Source organism: Falco naumanni, chromosome 5, assembly GCF_017639655.2.
Source record: "Falco naumanni isolate bFalNau1 chromosome 5, bFalNau1.pat, whole genome shotgun sequence".
NCBI lineage: Eukaryota > Metazoa > Chordata > Aves > Falconiformes > Falconidae > Falco > Falco naumanni.
Genome location: NC_054058.1, coordinates 67,931,312 through 67,954,938, shown reverse-complemented (window position 1 = coordinate 67,954,938; position 23,627 = coordinate 67,931,312). Strand labels below are relative to the sequence as shown.

Below are 23,627 nucleotides of genomic sequence, written 5' to 3'. Positions count from 1 at the left end.
TTGGGAGATAAGATTTCAAATACTCATAGCTGCTCATCTGTTACAAGTAGATTAGCTGTATTTTTGGAATGAAAGGCTTGCTCACGCTACCTTCCCCTTCTCTCACTGCTTAGATTTATCTTGTCTTCTTGTCTCATCTCCCTGAAATATTTAGCGTTCTTTGTCTTCAGTAACAGTCTCTCCTGTCCAAAATCATTTCAGTACATCCAGCTTACCACACGCTCCCAGCAGGGTTGAGGCAAATCCTTGCTTGGTGTAAATCAGTCCACTAGTCTTGGGATTCTCCAGCTTTGTGTTGAATCCTTATTTCTGTTCACCTATGCCCTGGCTAGCCTTTGCTTTGGTGATACTCTCTTTTCCATCTGTTTTTTCTATCCCACTGACTACCCACCCTGTACATCTTATTCTGTTAATGTCATGCTCTAAATCCAGCTCACAGCATCTGAGCACATCGGTGACTCACTGCAGACGTATTATTAAATAATCTTTTCCAGAGAAGAGACTGTCTTCCTTCTGTAGCAACTCAGCCCCAAAAAGATTTTGGCCCACTCTGTCCTTTGCCCAGCCAACAATTGTGAACAATGCTGGTCCATTCAAGGAGTCTGTGGCAGAGTAGGCATCTGTGATGCAAAGCTAATGAGTTTGTGCCAATATGGTCTGAAGGAAAGGAGAGTAATCACATGCTTGCCAGCACCTGAAGCCTCAAGACATGTCAAAGACTGACCTGATATGCACCAAAACATGGTGTTAGGAAGGAATAGGTGCATTTTCTTCAAAAAAATTGAGATTTCCAGAGCTTAATAAGATAACTACTGCTTGAGAGTCCAGAAGTAAAGATCTGTCTTTGCTATGAACAGTTTTTGAACCTCCTTGGGCTGAGCTTAGCTAATTCTACCTGTAGATAAAATTACCAGTCTTTGTAAATTCTTGCACTTTCTCAGTCAGTGCATGCTGGGTACGTATTAGGAAAGCAAAGACACTGTGTTATTCAGAGATGACATAAAGAATAGAGGAGTAGTATATGGCTGCTAATAAACAAACAAACAAACAAACAATAATAATAATAACAGCACCCCAAAAAGAACAAGCAAAAACATCCTCCTAATAAAACATACATTTTGTTTCATTCAGCCATGGCAACAGGAAGAAGCATGTTGGAGGATCCGGTGTGTATTGTATGTGCAACTGTCTAAATCAGTGAAAGGTCTTTCCAGTCTCCATTTCTGCACTGTAAGTTTGTTGTGCTCTGGCTTCAGAAGGACTCTAGATGGTGGAGTGCTGGCTGGTCACTGATTCCCCTTCCTGCTTTACAAACTGTGCAGTGTTATTGGCAACTTTTGTCTATGTAAGGCACACCCAGTGAAAGTCTGTTCTAATGTCTTTTAAATTCAAGTAACATGGTTAACATCATGTCCTGGCCTGAGGGTGAGGAAATATGGATACATCTTAAATCCAGTGGAATCTTATACTTAAAGCACATAGCACTTGCTAAGACTGCTTCTTTTGAGCACAGTATATGGTTCACACTTACTCTTTAGGAACTCAGTGGAACTCCTGATATATTTAAAAGAAGCATTTGTGAAAATCCCGTGTTGGATCATGACTTAAGGGTGGTAAAACACAAGTAGGTATTTTCCCACCTCTTGCAGAAGCTGAATGCCTGTGATGACAGGAGCACAAGCTAGACAAGGGTGATTTTTCCTTTCCAATCCAATCACATCTTGCTTCCTCCCCACTTTCCGATCCCAGCCAGGCACATCTCTTGTGATGCTGCACTGCATCCACCAGAAATCAAAGTGGAAGCCCTGCAACATGAGAGTTGCTTAGCAAATCTCAATTGCCAGGGGAAGGAAAAGCTTAATGCTTCTTGCCTTTTAAGATTCTTTGTTGCATCTTTGTAATTGTTTGATTTTAATTAAAGCGCAAAGTTTATCTGCTGTGCCTTTGAACGGAACACACACACGCAAAGCTTCTTTTTCCTATTGGCTTCAGGCTGCTACTTTTGACACCTTTGTAATAAATCTGTTGGCTAGATGCAAAGCTTCAGGCTTGGCAGGATCTCAGGAAACCGAGAGAATAGGTAGCAATTCTTGTAAGAGCAAGAGTTCCAAAGGCGATAGATTAACAGGAATCGTTTCCAACTGAGCTAACCTATTTAAAAGTAGCAAGTACTTGAAAAGGGAAAACAGTTAAGAATGCATTACCAGAGAAGTGTTACTCCTTCTGAAATGAATTTCAGCACTTAAAACCATCTTTCTGAATGCCTATAATATTTATGATACAACCCTGAAGGGCCAAATACAATCTATGGAAACAGCACATAATTTCCACCACCCAGTGTTTCCTACTGGCTGGTTCTATACCTTCAAAGTTGCAAAGCCAGTTAACAAAAAAGGGATCTCTCCTAAGGAGGGTATGAATATTTATGATCAGATTTGTGGTGCTTAAACTTACAGTGCAGATCCCCTAAGCTTCTGTTTATAAATGAAAAGAAATAGGCACCTTCATGGGCTAATTCAGAACCTATAGAATTCAGAACCTGGGAGACTACTGTTGGCGCTAATATTTCTCATAAGTGTTTGAATTCTTGGTTCCTGCCGGGATATCGTTGCCCTTACAGTTTTCAGTATGCAAATAATTTGGATCGAAATAGCATTGCGGAACCTAAACAGATCTGTTATTTGGGGCCAAAGGAGACAGATAAATGTTATTCATTAGCTTTTTCATGTACTCAATGGAAGGAGGTAAGCTAAGCAAACTCCTAGTTCCGGCTTCTTAAAATTGAAAACTTTCTTCTAAGATCTACTTCCCCCACACCCCTCCACTGATCCAAGTAAGTAGAAGGACACCTACCTTTCATAAGGATAATTCAAATTTCAAGTGACCTTTTAGAGATTATTTCTTTCTTCAGTCACTAAAGGAAATCTAGGCAAGTATGCTCGTATCTTGGAAGCCATAGTAAAAAAAAAATGAAAAAAAAAAGAAAAAAAAAGAAATTCCTTTTGTGGAGGATAGACTGATATTTCCATAAAAATGATTATTAAAATGATTATTAAAATAATATGACTGGTTTTCCCTGGAACACATGTATCTCTGCTCTGTACACAAAGCAAGCAGTGCAGTATTTACATTGCCAGATCTGCTTATGAGTGTAGTTTTTCTTTTTTGAGAAATCTATACATAATGTTCTCTATTATTACTGGGTTTGTAAAGAATTCTTGAAGAACAACTGATGGCAAAAAATAGCATGACAGGGAACAAGAAATCACATTATAGAGACAGATGTTTTCACAGCATTCCAGCTGTAGACCTGGTGGGAGAACTTTGCAAACCAATTTGGGTATAATTAGGAAATTTGAGTTGCTCAGTCCCTGAGCTGAGAAGTGACTACTGGAGCTACTTATAAAAAGGATGTCCTACTCTATTTTTGAAAAAAACTCAAAACCAAACCACAACCTGAAAAAAAGACTTTGTTGTTGTAGTAAGATCAGACCGTGGAATCAGACTGAAGAAGCACGGCCAATACTGTGCTACCATCTACCATCATATGTTAAAGCTCTTCTTATTTAATATTTATGTCTTTTAATTTTATTTTTATTAGAATGATATGGGAGGTCAAAGGAGCCTAATAAACAAGTGGACTACTTTTCTGAAAGCCAGGCTTGTGTGTTCAATACCTGGTCCTGAAGGAGCAGACACACATTTTGATGAGCTGCGTAAGTTGATTTATCTCTAATGGACTATTTTGACCTCCATATCGCTTGATTTTTTGGTTGTTTTGTGGGTTTTTTTGGTTGGGTGTTTTTTTTTTTTTGGTTGTTGTTTGTAGAAGCACTGTCTTGTTCTGATTTTACTCTTCTTCCAGACAGTGCTAGTAATATCTCTGTCTTTTGTCAGAAGTCCTGATTATAACTGGAATTAGTCTAATCAGAAATATGGTGGGTTTACTTTTCACTCCAAAAGCTGGAAAGTGAAAATTTCATTCTGTATAAAGAATGGACTATATAAAAATGGAAAACTTCAGAATATCAGCACAAAATCACAGGGCAGAAATTAAATTTTAGACAAAAATAGAGCTTTTTTATATATTAACAAATATCCAAATTATAAATAGTAAATGCAGAAACATTCAGTGGATATTTAATTAAAAAAAAAGACAACAAACCCAAACAAACATTTTCTCCATTGCAGAAGATATATTTTTACTTTCTACAAGAGATGAGAGAAACCCACTTGTGTATGGAGTCTTCACTACAACAAGGTATGTATCAAGATCACGTGTGCCTCTGGAAACAAATGCTGAAGACCTTAGGCCTTTTACTAAACCCTTCTATTACTAGATCCTGATTCCTGTGAGCAGTGAGAGACTGCTTGTCTAAAACTTGCAATATTGGGGCTGTAGTCAGTAAGGAGAATTATTTCAGAAATGGAAATAATAAATTATGTCCCTAAACATTTGTGTGCCTGACTTTTGAGAATGATTATAAAAAGTAATGAATATTTAAACAGTCAAAAGCACACTAGTTTATTTCAGCCTTATGTAGTTGAATTACAAATTTGTCATGCTATTTTGAGCAACCGAGAGTTACTGTTTAAAACAAATCACTGCCACGAAGCATTAACTCTGTAACCAACAACTTAACATGAGCTCTTTCTTAGAATCAAACCACACTATGCTCTAAAGTGATAATTCAGTGTTTTCATGGACAGGAGTTGATGGAAGAAAACCCCACCCTTATCTCAAGGGGATAGGTTAATTAATTAATGGATCTCTCAGCTGCCATACTGAGGTGCTCTATATAGAAATGTCAGAAAGGAAATAAATAATTCTTTCGTTGTCTCCTGAACCTTTGAATTGAGTGTAGATAATGACCAGTCAGATGTTGAAGAATTGCCAAGGCACACCTTAACTCAGAAGCAGCCACCACGGTGGCTCCACAGAATACATAACCACACAAAATGTTCAAGACTGAATGAAATGTTGCACAATGAATGAAATGGTGTATGAAGTAACTAAAGTAAATGCCACTCAACAACCTGGCATGATGTTCTTTGGAAAACTGTACTGTCTGGGGTTTTCTTTAGAAAAATATGTAAAAAAAAAAAAAAAAAAAAAAGAAAAAAGAAAAAAGAAAAAAAGAGAAAGACATAGAAAAAGAAATAAATGTTTATTTCTATCTCTTTTTATTGTCTGCCCAATGCAACTTGTAATTTTCAGGCACATCAGCTGTAATATCACTAATATATGGACTTCCAGATGTGAAAACAATGTAAAGGAATGTACTTCATTTGCAGAAGTTTCAAATCAAAATAACTAATGATAGCTGGAAACTGTCAGCCACTAGAAAAAAACGGCAGTCTATCAAGTGGTCCCAAAGGCTAAATCCAGGTTTCAACTAAGCAAAGCTTTAAACTGTATTGACATTAAGTATCCATAGTTATTAGACCTGTAGATGTCTGTTATTTGCCACCACTTAGATTAACTCTCAGGTGTAGGATTGATCCAAACCCCAATGGACTCTGGAATTAGTTAATTCACTGGATGAAGCATGCACTGACGAGGTGTTTACAGTATGCTCATCAATCCTTCTTTTTCAGCTCCGTCTTCAAGGGCTCTGCAGTTTGTGTGTACAGCATGGCAGATATCAGAGCGGTTTTCAATGGCCCTTATGCTCACAAAGAGAGCGTGGATCATCGGTGGGTACAATATGAAGGTCGCATCCCATATCCCAGACCTGGTACAGTAAGTGTCCTCTTAATTACATACTTCTATTTTTACTCAAGAGGAATCATACTTCACACCCCTCCCTGCATTGGTAATTTATGTTTTCCACTCGGGTTATTTCAAATTATGCTCTGAACCCTTACCTTTCTGTTGAGAGCTCAGACTTCTACCTATGCTGTAGGTATATAAATATACATTTTTCCATGTCTCTGAGATAACATTGTGTCCAGACTGTCTATTTCCTGGTTGTCTCTCATGTTGTGGTCTCCTACTGTACAGCTGAATTTCTGTCTGTTGGGATCACCTCTAAGGCACCAACACTTCAGGAAAAGCCAAAGGTATTTCTTTATGGAGTATTGAGTTATGACGAGGTATTTTATTTGTAGGCTTGTATTTCTTTTATCTTTGTGTCTGTTAAAATCCTGTTCCTTGAGATGTGGTCATTTATTCTATTCTGTGTGTTTGTACATCTGTTGTGTTTTGAAGTAAAACAAGGAGTTGCTGGAGATTTTATGGGATGAAGGATAAGCGATAGCAAGAAAAAAGAAGTTTAATACGTGGAGACACTTTGAAATTCCAATCTCTTAGACTTCTGATGTAACAATTGGGCCAAATGAAAGAGGAAAATTTCAGAACAGCTGTATAAAGAATTCTTTCCCTACTTCTGTCTTGGCGTTCAATTTGGAAGAGCACGGACCTACGTTATAACTGAGGAAGAAAATGGCATTTCCAAAAAAGTCATCTACTTCTAAAAAGTCATTGCAACTTTGAACAGCTCTTTGTATGTAAAATGTAAGAGCAATGATTTAACAGTAGGAGAGCTATTATCCAGGATAGCTTTATGTTGTCTTCGTCAGGTATTCAGTGAACTAGTACTAGGCAGCTGCATAAATCCAGCCAAGCACTGTGCTACTGGGGTTTGGCTGCTGCTGGCACCTTGCCTAGAAGCCACCTGGGTGTCTCTATGCCATTTCTCTAACATCAGCACTGGCGTAACCTTTGCTTCAAGCCATGTTATCTAGCTTATTTAGCTCTTCTTTTCATACATTTTCTTGCGTGTCTGTGTTTTCCTCACCATCCTTCCAAAGGACCCAATTGCATGGTCCAAGCTCATGCTGTCTGCTGCATTGGGTGGTCCCCGGCTTCAGTGGGTCAGACCCCCAGCAATGATTGCCTCCGCTCAACTGCAGGCAAGTCGTGGAGGGCAGCTCTCTCTACAAAGACTAACGCAGCTCCAGGAGAGCGATTTTGCCTGCCTAGGATCTGCACTGTTAGAGCAAACACACTCCTAATTTAGACAATTTAGGCACTGCAGGCTTATGCATCTCTCTCTCACACAGAATATATAGTGCCCCCAGAAAAGAAGTTTACATTTTTATTTATTTATTTTTTAAGCATGTGCAACTCCATTACTGGTTAAGAAGTGCAGATGCATTTAGTTTTAAGTACAAAAATGGTGCCAGTGAGAACAATAGCTGGTCCCATGGCATCTAAAGAGATTAAAATAACTCTCTTGAAAACCTCAGAGTGCCCCATAAGGATGAACACTCTGCACAGATAGACGGGTCATAAGCTCATTGCATTTTTGAGTGTATTAGCCATCACATGGTTGAGCTGGGATTCGCAAGGAAGGAAACATGTCATGCTAAAGCATGTCAGTACTGATCTTTATCACTGATTTGAATACCCGTGCTTGCAAGTATTTTAAAAGTTGGAAAGTTTAAAGATAAACAGATATTTTCCATAAGCTGCCCCTTAACTCTCCAACTACTTCCTCTAAGCACCTGATAACAGCTGTGAGAAAATGGTATCATAAAAATCCTTAGGACCTCCGTACTCAGTGGATTTCTGTAGGAGTTTGTCTGACCAAGGACTGAGAAGAGAAGTGGATATTATTGAAGAAAGCTCTCAGAAGAAAGATATCTGTAATATTTGCTATGTAGATAAGGTGAATGTACTGCTACATAGTTATTTGTCTTTTGTCTGAGTGAGCTGGACTGCAACATACTTCAGGCTCAGTCATTTAATATACGGTATCCAAATAAGTAGCTTCATGCCATATTCTCATCTTATAATGGGCTATGCCAAACCTCTGGATATGAACAGGTTTAGACTGGGATCTGAAAAAGCAGTGCAGTGCTCAAAGGCAAGGAAAAGAAGCAGCATGCTACACCCCTGCAGAACTCTGCAGTGTGAATGCTGAAATACTCCTGAAGATTAAATTCATCATTTCTTGCCAGCTATGAGGTGGTTTAGGAACGCTCAGAACAAAACCAAAGAGGGGTAACATATCCTTCTTTAAGTTCCTAAAACAGGTTTAAGCTGTACCGAAGTGTCTCCTACAGTTAATGTAGCTAGGACTGCCCTGATTTTATATTTCTTGTATTTTAAGTTACTGGTGGAGTCTAAAAATGGCTACGCTAGCAAATGCATTTCCTTTGATGTTTGGCTTTGCGAGAGGCATCAACATCCTTTCAGCATTTATACAGAAGCAGGAGGCTGCTTACCCTAATTTAACTTTCTGCTCAGCTGCCTTTATCTCCTAAGTAAATAAAGCTGTTCGTTATAGAGGCTGTGACCACTTTGATATTGAAATTTTGACAAAATGCTTCCTGTGGCAATTTGTTTAGGAGATAAACTCCCAACATGACCATGATATCATGCCTTCGCAATGCCGAGCCCGTGCCTGCCCGGGGACCCGCAGCTGCGGCGGGGTCTGCCTGCCCTCTGCTGTCCTTGGGACACCCCTGAGCACGTGTTGGGCACCTCCGGCACTTCATACCGCCGATGCTGCAAAACGTACAGCTCCTTTACTCTGATTTTCTCCCAATGGTATTAAAGAGCAAGTAAAAATAATGGGAATTAAACAGAGGCAAGGCTTCAAATCTATTTCAATGGGGAAGATGAAGAAGAGACAGAAACAAACTGTAGCAGGCAGCCCCGACACAAAGAGTGATGTGAAAACCGAGGGAGCTTTGGCTCTATCTTCTTTAGCCATTTGAAAATTGGGTTTGTGTATCTGCAGTTGTCCCCAGATAACGAGTCCAGTTTTCTTCTAGTCTCTTAGGGTTTCACCCAGGAAACAACCCACTGATAAAGAAAACATCTAGGACTTTCTTTAAAATCTCTTCTGTATTCCGAAACAGAGTTTTCATAACACCGTCCCAGCAATCACAGAGGCATTTTAACAAGATTTTCAGTGAATTAGGAGGAAAAAAAAACATTTCTAGCTTGTTTATTTAGCTGTAACCATTGCGGTATCAGAGCAACTCATAGTACCCGTTTGGAAATTTTGATGGGATACACAGGAGTCATTCTCATTTCATTGATGGTGAGTAAATGTGATGAGCTCAGATTTTTTGAGGCATGCCAGTGTTTAAGGAGGCAGATTAACTCTTAGTCTCATCTATTGTAGAACACAGGCCTTTAACTACTGTCCAAGGAAGCACCAAATACTTTTGATAGATCTAGATATTTTACTAACTGATTTGCCAAACGTTCAAAATCAGGCTTTGAACCAGCAAAGATTCCTGCAGTCTGAGTCACTTCTTAGCTACAAGAAGGAAGAGCCCAGCACATTGCTTTTGTCCATGTGAAGAGTTTTATGTCTCATCTCTCTCCAATTCAGATCTGAAGATGGCCCTGAGCTCCTGAATTCTCTGTGTATTTTTTTTTCAAAAACAAGTTCCCTTACAAGCTGTCACTTTCTCCTGTGATCTTTTCCACCCTTTTCTCTATATATCACTTTTTCTCCCTTTCTTCAGTGAAGCCCCTTCTTTTATTTCTTCTGCTAATCTAATACACACAGGCTGTCAAGATGTGGTGTCCATCCCATTGGAACTTGGCTGAGCCACAGAGGAACACTGTCTTTCAAAAAGCCTCCCTTTGTCCTCCCATCTGGTTAGTTTTACTGCTTTAATAAGTGTGTTCATAAAACACTGAGGGTTGCACAGGTTTCTCTTGTTATTTGTAGGCTTATCTTCCTCTTTCACCTGATATTTATGGGATAGGCTGCATTCTTTGTTTCTTCAATTCCTCTCTCCTTTGATCTCCCCACTGTAAATGAGGCTGCCTAATTAAGGGAAATGTTTCACTTTAAGGGTTTATTTTCCTAAGAAAACCTCCCCTACCTCCTCTTACTTATCAACCTGTTTTCCCCAACATGAATCACCTTTCAATCACAGCAGCCTTTCAAAACGCTGCAAACCCAGTCACCTTTCTTGCTGGCAGAGGCCAGCAGAGAATTGCAAAGTCCACCTGCAAAGTCAAGTTCACTCCCCTAGCTAGTCTCAGCCCTGTTAGCCTCAGATTAATGTTCCCTTATGCCAGCCTTTTCTATCAAAACACAGGTGTGATAAATGGAAAAGCAATACAATGGGCTGAGGGCAGACACCAGAACAGGTTAGGACAAATCTCGCACATCCATTAGGATTCAAACTCCATCTCAATTTAAAAAAAAAAATAAAAAAAGAGGCTTCGGTTTATTGGTAGAGATTTTTTTTTTTGTTTGTTTTGTTCATGCTTTTTGTGGTGGGGGTGGAATGACATCGATTCCATTTAAAATTTTTGCTGTTTGTTTGTCTTCTGCAGAACCTGACTCATTCCCCTCTCCCCTGCCCTCTTGCAGGCTTGCTCTGAGTAGCCACAAGGTTAGCATGAAAGTCTCCCTGCTGAGTGCTGGGTCCTTCTGGCACAACCCATCCATCCTGTAGAGAAGCGCTAAGGCTTTTTGCAAGCATGTCCAAATTTGAAATGTGTTGTGCAGCTCTGATCAGACTACAGAGAAGAAGCTACACAGTATTTAGGCCACTCAGGAGCCCAAGTTTCATCTTCAGAATGGTTTATGGCTGAACCTCTAATGGCCCAAAAGTGTCTATGCCCTGACAGCCATCTCTCAGCTGTCATCTAAACCACAGAAGGTCATAAACCTAGAAGTACTCCAATTTTTAAAGTACTTCTGGGCATCTTGGAAGCTCATACTGGTCCTCAGTGTTAAATCTTAACCCCTCAGGACTCAGACTTCAGATTTCTTGATGAACTACTAGTAAAATTCAATGTGCTGGGTGTGTGGGAGGTCTTCATTTAAGAGAAAAGTGACTAGTTGAAGGTAGTCCTTCTGTTTCTCTGTTTGCTGCTTGATGGATCAGTGATAAGGGACCTTATTTAGAGCTTGGAAGACTTTACATTACATTGTAAGGTAATGCTGATTACAAGGTCACATCTCCTTGCTAGAAAAATATTAATTCACTGAGAGATTGGGAGAAAAGAATTGTGTGGTTAATTTGTTCCCTCTGTGAGAAAGTCTGGTGTTCAAGTTCCTACTGCACTTAACATAAAATAGAGAGCTTTTCAGAGAAAAAACAGATCTCCTTCCTTCCTGGTTAACATCTGAACAACATTCTTACTACTTTTGGCTAAGATGAGAGGTAATATCTCATGAAAAGTGAAACACCTTCAACAGGAAGGAGCAAGGAGCTCCCAGGATGGCACTGGCCCACATGCCTGGAATGGAGGGACACCTCCCCTAGGAGGGAATCCCAGACTGAGACATCTCATTGCCCGATACGGGAGAGATTTAAGAAATACTTCACTCCTTAATGTTTCACACTGGCTACTTCAGATGCTCCCAAGAGAGTGACTTGCTGGTGTGCTGCTTAATTCTCCTTGTGCCTAATTGCCTAAAAATTCCCAGCCTGGACATTCCAAATGTCCAAGCAGATGCCTACTGCACCCAATATTATCAAGTCCTGTTGTGTATCTAGCCTATGGGTGTTGGTGTCTCATTGTTAGGTAGATCTAAGGCTCAATGTGACAAGTTACTTTTAAACTGGGATTTTCAACACACTTGAAATAGAAACCTTTTTGGAGCTCACAGAGAACAGCATTTTATTTCAGAATTGTCAGTAGACAGCAGCACTGCTGAACTAGAGGTACACCATTAAATGCAAAGGGTATTTTTGTTACATACCTTATAGCTAGGTTCCCAAATAATTGTCACAATTTTAATAGGTGTCAGATCCAGCAGCTCTTACTGACTGCACTGGGTGATGTGAAGCACTGTGCATTTTGGCAATTTGGAGGTTTAGCTAGAAGCCTAACTTCTGGCACCAGCTTTTGAAAATCTTGGCCAGGGTTCCCACAAAACGTTAACACAGTCACACCGTATGTCTCAGTATTGTGTGAGATCTACACATCCAGCACTCTGCTAAGCTGCAAATTTAATAAGACAAATGAAAAAAGAGAAAAGCTTATGTCTGTGCAGTGTGGCTGAGTTAGGGTGTATTTGCTTTTATTTGAGAAAGATTAGCCTTAATTTACCACCTCCTGATTACATTTAGATACAAATAAAAGGTGAAGGAATAAAAGACATCTTTGTAGATCATCTGGGATTGGGGCTTAGTCAGGGGTGATTATTGTCAGACTGAGCTCACACAGAAGGCACTGGAAAAACTTCAGGAAACTATTGAATTAAGGCCTTAAAAGTTTTGTGCCACAGTGTTTATACAGTTGAATAGTGATGCCCTTAGTACTTCTAACTCTGTTTCTGTTAGGGTTTTTCTTCCTTTTTTTTTTTTTTTTTTTTCTCTTTTCTGTTTACTTTTCATTTCCTAACTTGTATGTTTGTATCAAGTTATCATTCACAGCACTGGAGGACTAAGCAACCTCAGCAGAATAAATGAGAAGGTAAATAAGTTTCTTGCAGGATTCTTACTTAGCAGTACTAATTTTAGTAATTAAATGTGATTCATTTTTCTTGATGCCAGCTATCTAGAAGAGAAACATCAAATCTGAGCCAGCTGCTTAGACTTCTTGATCAGAAAGAAAGAGATAAGCACCTCCTCAGTAAGGTTCACACACAACCAAGATAAGAATCTAGGTCAGGTGAGATGAATCCCACCCTGTTGTAAAAGCAGAAGATGCTGAGAAGGCAGAGTGATGGTGTTATAAGAACTTTTATGAAGCCAGATTCTCTTGCAGTCCACATGAAACAATCCTGCCAACTGACTTCTGTGACATTCAATATAAATGCAAATCTCTTACTGTCTCCGGTGGGAGATGTCACATATCTAGGACAGCATCTGGTGCTGAGGATGTGAATAAATGTCCTCTGTGAACTGGGCAGAGAACACCGATATCATTATCATGAGACCTGCAACAGGATGTGAACTCACATTTTCAGAGGTGAAAGGCTGCTTCGCTCACCCACTCGGGCACACAGCCTTTGCCATCCTACATCCTATTGATTGCTGTGAAAGGAAGCACAAGCCCACAGGAATTGTTCTGCAGTGATGGGTGGCCGCAGCTTTAAACAGCTGCCTGAGAACTTTGCCAAAGGGTGGCCAAAATGAATTTTTCATTCTCCTGGTTCATCCGTCATGCCACAGTGAGTGACGCTTCTGGAAATAGCTCCCTCAGCCAAGCATAACAGGGTCACACCTGCCCAGCTGTTCTTGGTGGTCATGCTGTCTTAGGATGGGATCCAAAGCCCACTGAAATAATTGGAAAAGGCCCTGTTGACTCAAGTGGATCTTTGAATCAGACCCTTAGTCCTTGTTTCTACTAAATTAGCTGTACAAGCTGGCATAGTTTTTCCCTATATCATGCATAGCAGGGTTTGGGCCTTTGGGATTACTGCTATCAGCTTCATAGTTCCATATTGGTAGATATTTTATCCGAGTGTTTTTCAGTAAGTGATGTCATCGCTCTCATCTTCCTCTGTTGACGTTATTTCTGGCAAAAATCTAGGACATCTTTAAGACCCGTGAGGCTACTCCCGTTTTTCACATAGAAATGGGCTTCTGGGGTTGAGCTGTAAATAGGTGAGGGATCAGCAAATTTCCAGAAGATGTGGACTGTTACTTGGAGCAGTAAGTGAGAACATGAACCACAAAAAAATGCATATATAAGGGAAAACCAGCCTCTAGTACACAGTGAGGGGGAAGCAAAGAGGTGAATTTGTTTCTCATCTTATAGAGAAGAAATTGATGCAAAATTTTGATCTAAAGCCAGTTAGAGCCCATGTGTTTTATTGATTCCAACAAACTTTGGTTCAACCCCTGCAAAGATAAACATGCTTTTGAAATCAGTAGGGTTTTTGAGGTCTGATTCTGGTATAAGTGGCAAAGGCTCAGACCTTGGTGGTTCTGAGGGTAAGCAGAAATTTTCATTCCTGAACTCCTGTTCATGTAGCAAGTGTGCACATTATTTGGTTTCTATGTACTTATCATTCTGTTTATTTTTTCATTTACCCTGTATCATGGTTTGCTTTATTTCTTTATCTCAGAGTCTAAAATCTAATTATTTTTTTTTGTTACAGGGTTTCTATTGTCTTTTTTGCTATATAATATAAAAACATGTATTTCTTTGTGAGATTATTTAACTGATATTGTTTTCTTCAAAAACCAAGCTGACTACAGCCCACCTCAAGGGTGTAACCTTGCAAACACTTTAATTTGTGAAAGCACAGCAGAAAACAGAATGTGGGAGATCACACCCAGCAAGACAGAGGGAGAATTTCTTCAAAAGTGCTAGCATAAAACCCCAAGGGATAACTCACTGCAATATATGTTTCTAGTCAAACTATTATTTTTCATTTAGGACTTTTCTTTTTGACTTGTATTAAGCTGTATTTTTAAGGGATGGCCTTTGTGCAGTTGCCCCAGGACAGCAGTACAAACCTATCTTTTTTTTTTCTTTTTCTTGTCAGTTCTTTCACAGCTGTACATTAAATTGTATAGTGAAAGAAAATGACCGAATATGCAATGGAATATGTCTTAATTCAAATCAGCACAGGTCTAGTGTTCACAGAAATTTTCAAAATCTATTGGATAATTCAGGAGCCTAAGACCTATTTTCAATAAACAGTTTCAGAGTTTTTATGATGATGAGATGCACAGGCTTAAGTCTTATGGATTGAAATAATGCTAATCAAGTGGGCACTTGCACGTACTCTGTTAGGTCTCTAGACAGACATAAAAAGCAGTCCAAGGAAGGAATGAAATGGGTTGTAGACTCTTAAATCACTCAGGCTACAACTCTGTTAAATAAAACCATGGGTAAGGTCCAAGTGCGGATGCACAGTCACTATACTTTTTAATCCTAGGATGGGCTTTGCCATTGTTTAGGCATGTGCAAATGGCATTCTCCCTGTGGCAGTGCTGTGACGATGTTTGGGGTCTAAGGTGGATCAGGAACTGCTCACGAGCTCATGACAGGCATTTCAGGTGTGGCTGTAGATGTGGATGTAGAATGTCAGCTGGTCTGTGCTTCACTGGCCTGTTTTGTTTCCGAATTTCAGGTAGTTCTAACACTTTTGAGAATATTATCCTCAGTCAGAAATTTTTGTTTAACTAGAAGCTATCGTCTTTGCATTTAGGGTATTTATACAGACGTGTGTTCATGTAGAGCTGTGTATGACGGGAATAATTCTGCATGGTATTATCTCTATTTACTGCATGAAGAATTCATCCTTAGGCACGTGTCCACAATACCTTGTGCGCGCTGAGCAGAGGCTATGTTCCCTTTTTAGCAAGCACTGTCACAGGGGGTGCTGCATTCATCCCACAGCCCAGGAAGAGAACAGGCAGTAGAAACTCAAGGGAGTAAAGAGTCCAGGCTGGTCCTGAGCCTGCTGGGATGGATTCGCTGCTAGTGGCTGATGTTGTGTAGCCGTGAGAAGGGGGTTTGCCAGCAAGAGAGGAGGGACATGCTCAACCCTTGGTGCTGTGTATGTCATTCCTAATGCAAATGTTTTAGATAATGCCAAACCTTACATAGTGGAACAGATCCTAACAGCAAGCCCTTAACTGGCACCATAGATTGAATACATAAAACTGAAGATTTGGGAATGTGAACTAAAGTCTCCTCTGTCAAAATTAGCCATGAAGGAGGACTGTAGAGCAACTTCACCACAAATCTTTTCTTCTGGCAGACTATGAAGGCATTATTTAATCGTGTTTCTTTCTTCATAGACTGTGTTATGGCTCCACCTGGCAGGAAAAACAGGGATTAGTCAGTTAAAAATAGTGTTAAAAAAGAAGCAATCAACAGTTTATATGTAAAAGGGTGTCACCAACAGGAATAATATTTCCAGTTCATCTTATTATACAGGATTTGTAGTGCCCCATCTAGATGCCTCCAGATTCAAAGGAGAAGCTTTCTCAGACTCAGGTTAGAGACTAGGTGTGAAACAACAGACAGAAAAGAGATACAAACAGCCATGGGAAGGAAAGCAGAGATAGGTGAGCATGAGAGGTGGTGGGTCACCAGCATGACTGACCTTGCAAATACGTTCCTGGGCTCACGCCGAAAGGTGCAAAAGGGAATAACTTGAAGGAGGTTGAAGAGGTGGGATTGTGGGTGGTCTTCAAGCAAGACGTGTGAGAACCAGCTTTATGTAAGCTAAAGCAAGGGCTGAATTCATTAGTTAGTATGGGTCTGACAGAGGTGGGAGCCAACCCCTGCAATAAATGAGTGACACTGGGGAAGTGTCTGCGGGAGTGATGGCTGTAGCAGTTGTCTGGGGCAGAAGCAGATGAGAGTGTGCTGTTCAAAGCCAGAGAAAAGGATGCTGCAGCAGCTGAGCCAGGGGCCTGGGCAAGAGTTTTGGCCATGTGGATGCGTAAGGAAAGTCACTTCTGAGAAATAATGAACTACAGAGATCATCTGGCATCTGGAGAATCTGCCTTTTTTAGAGAAAAAAATAAACGGGAGGTGTAGGAGGTGCAGTTCACTGAAAAGTTATGGCCTCTGCTGGCCACATACAGGGAGAAGATCGATGGGGGTGTTTCAGTCTGGAAAAGTGAACGTGGTTAAAGCATTCACTGGGGGCCATCAGTTTAATATGGGGACATGCTGGTGGGTCATGCCTCCTTCTGGTTGAGTGCATCAAAAGGGCAGAAACTCAGCCTCGATAAGAGCAAGAAATACAAAAAGCAGAAAAACTGGTGTGCGAGAAGATTCTGCACTCTAAACGAGTTGCGCTTATGCCATGGTAGCCACCGGAGGGCACCCCAGCCTCGCTGTTGGAAGCCCCTCACGCGGTGCCTGCGCCAGCGACTCCTGCGGGACCTGCGCCTGGAGAGGAGCGCTCGCCAGCTTTGGCAGCTCTCCTTCACCCCAGGCTGGATTTCCTTGTCTACTTAAATTATCCAACGTGATAAGGAGCCCATCAGTGGGGCAGGGAGTGGGGCGGTGAACTTCGTTGCAGGTGTACTGAGCCCATCATGAGAATTTCTCTGGTTTTAAAGCAACCAAGTAATTAGTTTTTAAAGCAAGTAATGGTGAAGTGCTGCTTTGGGATGAGAAAAACCACTGATTTCTTACTGGCTTTACAAGTGTTGTCACAGAAAATGTGATTACTTGAATATGGGCTGAATTTGTGACTTATTCATAAGGCCAAATTTCCAAAGTGGCTTACACTGGTGACATCTGTTATGGTATTATATACAAGTAGCTTCTAAATATCTAAAGAAAAATTAGATACTTTCCTATATTGTCAGATTGTTTATGGCTAAATTTTGCTGACTTCAATATATGATTAAAAAGAAAAGTTTAAAGAGGAGCATAGTACTGAATATACTGCCTGAATATTGTTGTTGTAATAATAATGATAATGATAATAACAACAATAATGTATTTTCATTATTGATGATAGCAGTATGAATGTTAAGGCTTGTCTCATACTTTCTTCAGGAATGCTACTAGACAAGGAAACATAAAAGATCTTGGTTATGGCCTTAAAGACCATTTGGTGATAAAACAAAAAAAAAATAAGAATTGTGTAGCCTTTAGTAAATTCTGTTTACAGATATGTTAATGCAATAAATATGAATTAATTCACATTTTATCCAATGTCAGACAGACAACTTCTTTTTTCTGTTGCTGTCTTCTTCCCTGAGTGTCTTAGAGAAGCTAAGGAAGTTCATCTCCCCTCTAAGTTTTAATTTAGGTTATCAAAATGTCTAAGAAAGAAGAAAAGCCTGTAAGAATTTTTCCTGAAAGCTTGCATATATAGGTAGTTGCAGATGTGGAACAAACAGGAACGGAGCAGTTATAATTATGAGTGCTAGTAGAAATGATTGAGATGAAAAAAATTAACAAGTTTTGGGTGGTTTTAAAAGATGAAAGAGAATAGGTGGGAACAGGATAAAGGAAGATGAAGGGGAAGAGCTTTTGAAGAGAGGTAAAAATGAAAAAGAGGAGAGTGGAGAAATGAGGGAGAGAACAACGCTTTGAAGCACCAGAGGAGCACACACAGCCAGCATGCTGCCATGCTTTTAGATCAACACTGAGCTTTTTCAATTGTAAAAATCAAATCACCAGCCACTGGCAAATGTGCTTTACAAACCAATACAGCTGATCTGGCCCAGGCAGCTTTCCTACTACACAAAGACACCTGCAGATCACTTGTACTTCTTTCCTAATATTCTTCTCATCTTTATATTCTCTCTTTCATACAGTGTCCAAGCAAAACCTATGATCCACTCATAAAGTCTACCAGAGACTTTCCTGATGAAGTTATTAGCTTTATTAAACGCCATCCACTGATGTACAAATCCATTTACCCAGTGACGGGAGGACCAGTATTCACTCAAATCAATGTGGACTATCGTCTGACTCAGATTGTGGTGGATCACGTCATGGCAGAGGATGGGCAATATGATGTTATTTTCCTAGGAACAGGTATGAGAGAGAACTTCCATGATGATTCTACACAAAACACATAATTTAAGAACTTTTACTACAGCAGGTTTTGAATAAACCTGTTGGTAAGCTTTTTCCCACACATGCAGCTTTGGGAAGCATTTAGGTGCTTCTGATTCTGTGCCAGGTCTTCATGCAAATGTTGAGATTAGATTATTTTTTTCAGCTCAAGAGATCACTTCCATTGGTATTTTAATGACTTCTGGTCCCTAGGTGACAAACCAGTGAAGGGTCAGAGTACCTGGACTTCTTACCTGCCAGGTACCATTCAGTACCTCTCTTTACGTTACATGGTAGTCTGGCAGCACATCAATAACCAATTAAAAGAAAAAAAAAAAACAAAAGAAAAACCACCAACACCTTAATAACTTCAAGGATTACTTTCTGTTATGGGTAGCGATGTGGTTCTTCAGCATTAAATTTCATGTGACACTGAACAGCTAAGAAAGATTTAAAATTGAGCCTAAGGCAACAATTCCTCTTAAATACTTTTAAAGATATAACTTAGCAACATGAATAGCTCCAAACAAAAGAACCAGGACTGAACAGAGAGAGGTTAAATTACTCCGTTAGTAAAACTGAAGAAACCTGCTTTGCCATTTTTGTATGGATAATTATCCATCTATTTACATTTTAATAACAGTTACACGCCTTAAGGAAAAAGTCTAGTTTTACCATAGTAATTAAATTTAGAAACACTGGATGAATCACCCAGCAGCATGGTATGCTAGGAAATATTCATAACATTTCTGAAGAAATAATCTAATGTCTTAATCCACTGGAATTTCTTGCTCTTAACCGACAATTTGATGTTCTACAAAGCACTTCTCACTGTTAGATCTGAATACTTTGATAAGAAGGTCATTGCCATTATCCCCATCTCACAGCAGGTGAAACTAAGATTTATTCAAGGGCAGTGGATCAGCTACTGCCATGAGCTGCAGGGAAATTACGATTTCTGTTTGAATCCTGCCCTAGCATTTTATCTGGAGTATAAGCAAATTTGGTGTCATATAGTGGAGTTTGATAGGTATGGATATTCTGAAGTGGTTTGGGGAAAGGAGTGAATTGTCACAGAGCATCAACTCTTATAAAGTGTGGGTTGTCTCAGCCTTCAAGAGCTTCCCAGCTGTGTTATCACACATGTGAGTCCAGACACAGCCTCTTTCTTGGGCTGTTGATGTCTTTCAGCTCAATCTCTCTCACAAGTCTTGTCTTCTAAAACAAGGTAGCGTGAGAGTCCCTCTATGATGCCCACAAGCCGAGTACAGTGGTGTCAGAGAGAAAAGCAGTTTCGTAAAAAAGAACATGAAAGTGCTGTTTGCTCCCCTGCTGCCTGAGGAGGCTGGGAATGAGCTTTAGATATGATGATGGAAAATCTGTGTTGCTTTCTGAATGCAATCTGTAATACAGTCAACAGAGAAGGAAAGGGCACACATTCCCAAGCTGTGAGATGCCTAGGATTTGGGAGTAGTCACTAAAACTTTTCTTCTGATAATAGTGAGAAAACATAATTTAAAACTTAGCTTTCTGAAAAGATGAGTTTACTAGTGAAAAGGTACAGCACGGTCTTTCAGTGGCTATAGAGGCTGCTTTCAGCTGTTTACTAACCTCCCTGCAAAATTTGTCATGGGAATAAAATTATATTGAGAGACAAGCAACTCGAATACTCCCAGGTTAACTGTTACTACTCAGCACCGGTGTTCTTTCTCGTCTGGTTTAGACATGCCAAGACCAGCATGTTCCATGCAGTCACTAGATGGCACTCCATAATATGCAGACCTTTATTTATCTGCAGTGCCCTCCTTAAAAGTTTTCTTTTCGGGAAGCACATGTTTTTGTTCTATTTTATCCTCTAAACTTGTCCTATGGAAAAAAACAAACCAAACAAAACTCTGAAGATAAAATTTCAAATATTATCTAGAAAGGCTGAATACAGATATACCAAATAACCCAGGAGATTTGGAGCAGCAGCAGATCAGAAGCTTATTATATGTTTGAATATCTGCAACCAGCTTGTACTTATGCAGGCTTTAGCAATCATGTCAAACACACAAACAAAAGAAAGCTCTAATACATAAGACAAACTGAAATACTTTTGGCTTTGATTGGTAATATGATCTTCAGTACTTTGGGAAAACAAGAATGGAAATCTCATTCTTTCCATTATAATGTATTATTTTTCATCATTTCAATACTATGTGTAGTGCTTAGGACTAATCTGTGCTGTGTCATTTCCACACCGCACGTCTCGGCACTCAACCCACTTTCCCCGAGCAGCCTTTAAGGGTTCTTTTTAAGGCCATTCAAGATTCAGTAATGTCCAATGTTCTGAGATTAAATGAGCAGCTGCTTTTTTCACTAAGCAGGAGTTCAGGTTAAAACTGCTGAATGGATTTAACTAAAAAAAAAAAATAAATATCTAGATAACTCCAAAGAGGTAATTTCTATAATGATTAAATAAAGATTTTGATGTTGAACGGAGTTTTTATTCAAACATTTCCCTAAAACAACAAAAGCAAACCACAAATGGAAAAAGTGCACTGCATAAATCTCCGTGTTAAAACGAGATCTGATTAAGTTTCTATACTGGATAAAAATTAACTCTCTAAAAAAGGGGAAATAATTTTCTGCCAATTTAGTCCCCTAAACTGGATCTTTTTGGAGTCAAATAGGCCCCAGTTCTTCGTCGAGGGAATGTGCAGAAACTCCTAGCTGGCGGCACTGTAGGCACTTCTAGCCTACAATTGCTTTGGCTCAGCCATACATCAAAACCACAGATGTATTGTATAGAGCTATATAGATATCAATATATGCTGATAGGAATAGATGTTGTTTGAAGGCTACATCCTTGATGCACTAGCTTTATCTTCAGGGCGTGAAATGGAGTGGCATATGTACTGAAACACAACTGTGGGTTTTACATGATGAACAATTTGTTTCAGACATAGGCACAGTCCTGAAAGTTGTGAGTATCACAAAGGAGAAGTGGATTAAGGAGGAGGTGGTCTTGGAAGAGCTGCAGATATTCAAGGTAAGCATTAACAGCCACAACATCAATTAAATATTATTCAGGGGACTTCAAGGCCCAAACTGGCTTCTGGTCTGTCTGGTTGTTTGTTTACTGGAACTAGTTCAAGTTTCCAGAGTGACACTACGTAAATTTTTAAATGCCTTGGTACTCTTTGGGTAAGTCAGTTGAAAAAAGTTCCAAACCGAAACTCATTTATCCTTTTAAAAGCCCCATTTATCCTGCCTTGTTCCAGTCTGAAATTTTATTATGAGCCCAAAATTTTTATTAGTAGTATTTTATTTTTAATGTCATTTTTCCTATTGTCTCAGCTTTGGGACTGTTCTTAGTACAATTATATATATTTTTTAAAAAACAAACCAACAAACAAAATTCCACAGATGCAGAGAAATTCTTAAATAACAACTTCAGGAACTGAAAACAAAGAAAAGAAAGCAAAGTTAGGTTTGATTATCAATGTGTTTTAATTTATTGGTGAAGGCTGAGTCAAAGTATTGCTGATTCTGGCTGAGTGATAAAGAAGAAAGGTAACTGGAGCCCTGCTAACACCAATGATTTATTCATAAATTGAGCTTGCAAAAAGCCCAACCACCTTTCTGTTGCACAAGCACAATTTCTGATTAACCTCGTTGCTGATGAGGGTGCTGACGCCGACGTACTGTTACAGAAGGAAAATGGAGACCTGTGCCTTCGCTACCGATTTTATTTTCCATTTAGTAATTTCCTCTTAATTCTTTGCATTCTCATTTTGCTTTCTTTTCATGCTGTGTAGCTGTTCTTCAGTTGTCACCTTGGTTTTTGTCACAGTTAATCTGCATCCCTGGGATTTTGATTACTTTCTCACACATCCTCTCTCCTGTGTGCTATACGGGGTCTTAGCCGGAACTTTTGTCCATACTACATACATGAATCTGGGACAGTATTTTCCAAGTTTAAGGACAGGATCTGTGTTTTTGCATCCAGAAAACTGAAGAGGGTGAAGGGCTGAAAAAATGTCCCTTATTTCCTCAAACTGCATTAACATTAAACAATAGGCTTAGATTAAACATATTCTATTAGGCAATAGATAATACGCTGAGCTTTGTCCTGTTCTAACATCAGCCACTGGCAAAAATTTCACTGTCTCTCACAGCAGTGAAATATATCCTGGTGCAGAGGATCTGCCTGTGTATCTCTTAAATGCCATCTAAGCCTTTCAAATAGTGCTTAATAAGAACTGAAGTTGATGTGAGGGCTCATTGGCAGTCCCCAGGATGGGGTAAATAGCAAACTCAGACAATTAAAGCCAGTGCCTCATAAGCAGTAGCAAAAATTGATGCAAGGTTTGTTTTGTTTTGTTTTGTTTTGTTTTTGAAAGCATGAATTTAGTGATTTTCTGTTTGTTTTTTTTTTCTTTTCCTATTTCATATTTGTTTAAAACAAGCAAATGAATCTGTAATTTTATTTACTTTTTGTATGTTCTATTTTTAATGAAGAACAGGGAATACGTAAACTAATGCACCTTACTAATTCATTTTTCAGCATCCTTCATTTATCTCAACCATGGAGATTTCTCAGAAGCAGGTAATCACAAGCTCCTTTACTTACTGCAGGTTATATGGTATGCTGAACGCGTAGCTTGTTATTTTCAGGTGACGCCTGTTACTGGCCAAGGTTTCTAGGGATGACTTAAAATGTATCTGGAAGGAGGAGATATGTTTGAACTTTTTGCCTGCCTAATTCACATTGGTTTACAAAGAGTAATTTGTGTACCCAAGCTGGTAATTCTTCATTGAAACAAATCTTTAGTTGTATGGTCGTGGGATTTGTGAATGAAGTCAATGCACATTTATTTTCCGGACACTAGAAATACTTGTCTCTTTACAATCTAGTAATAAGTTATTATTACTATTATTGTTGTGATTTTTATTAGTAGCCAGGAGACATCAGGGCCTCATTGTGCTAAAAGTTGTGTGTACACAGACTGAAAACCAGTCCCCCTCCTCTAAAATTGCAGTCTAAAGCTGGGTGGTCCAAACCTGGCAGCACGGGGACCAGTCCCAGTTGGGAACCTCCTGATGGGAAACTGTTTTATGGCAGCTCCGAGCTCTCTGATGGCTACATGCTTGTTTGGGAGGCAGTGTGACAGCGGAGCCATCCCTCCCTGCCCTGCAGAAGTGGCCGGAG

The 23,627-nt window shown here is 39.6% G+C and overlaps 1 protein-coding gene across 4 annotated transcripts in view; it reads left to right on the top strand.

The window, feature by feature from the left end:
• SEMA3D (semaphorin 3D) overlaps nt 1–23,627 on the top strand; it is a 147,995-nt gene that overhangs the window by 103,143 nt on the left and 21,225 nt on the right. For all 4 annotated transcript variants that reach the window (XM_040595919.1, XM_040595918.1, XM_040595916.1 and 1 more), the window contains 6 exons: nt 3,602–3,716; nt 4,192–4,261; nt 5,599–5,743; nt 18,187–18,409; nt 21,376–21,464; nt 22,983–23,024. In XM_040595919.1, coding sequence (XP_040451853.1) covers nt 3,602–3,716; nt 4,192–4,261; nt 5,599–5,743; nt 18,187–18,409; nt 21,376–21,464; nt 22,983–23,024 — 684 coding nt within the window. The remainder of the gene's footprint in view (nt 1–3,601; nt 3,717–4,191; nt 4,262–5,598; nt 5,744–18,186; nt 18,410–21,375; nt 21,465–22,982; nt 23,025–23,627) is intronic.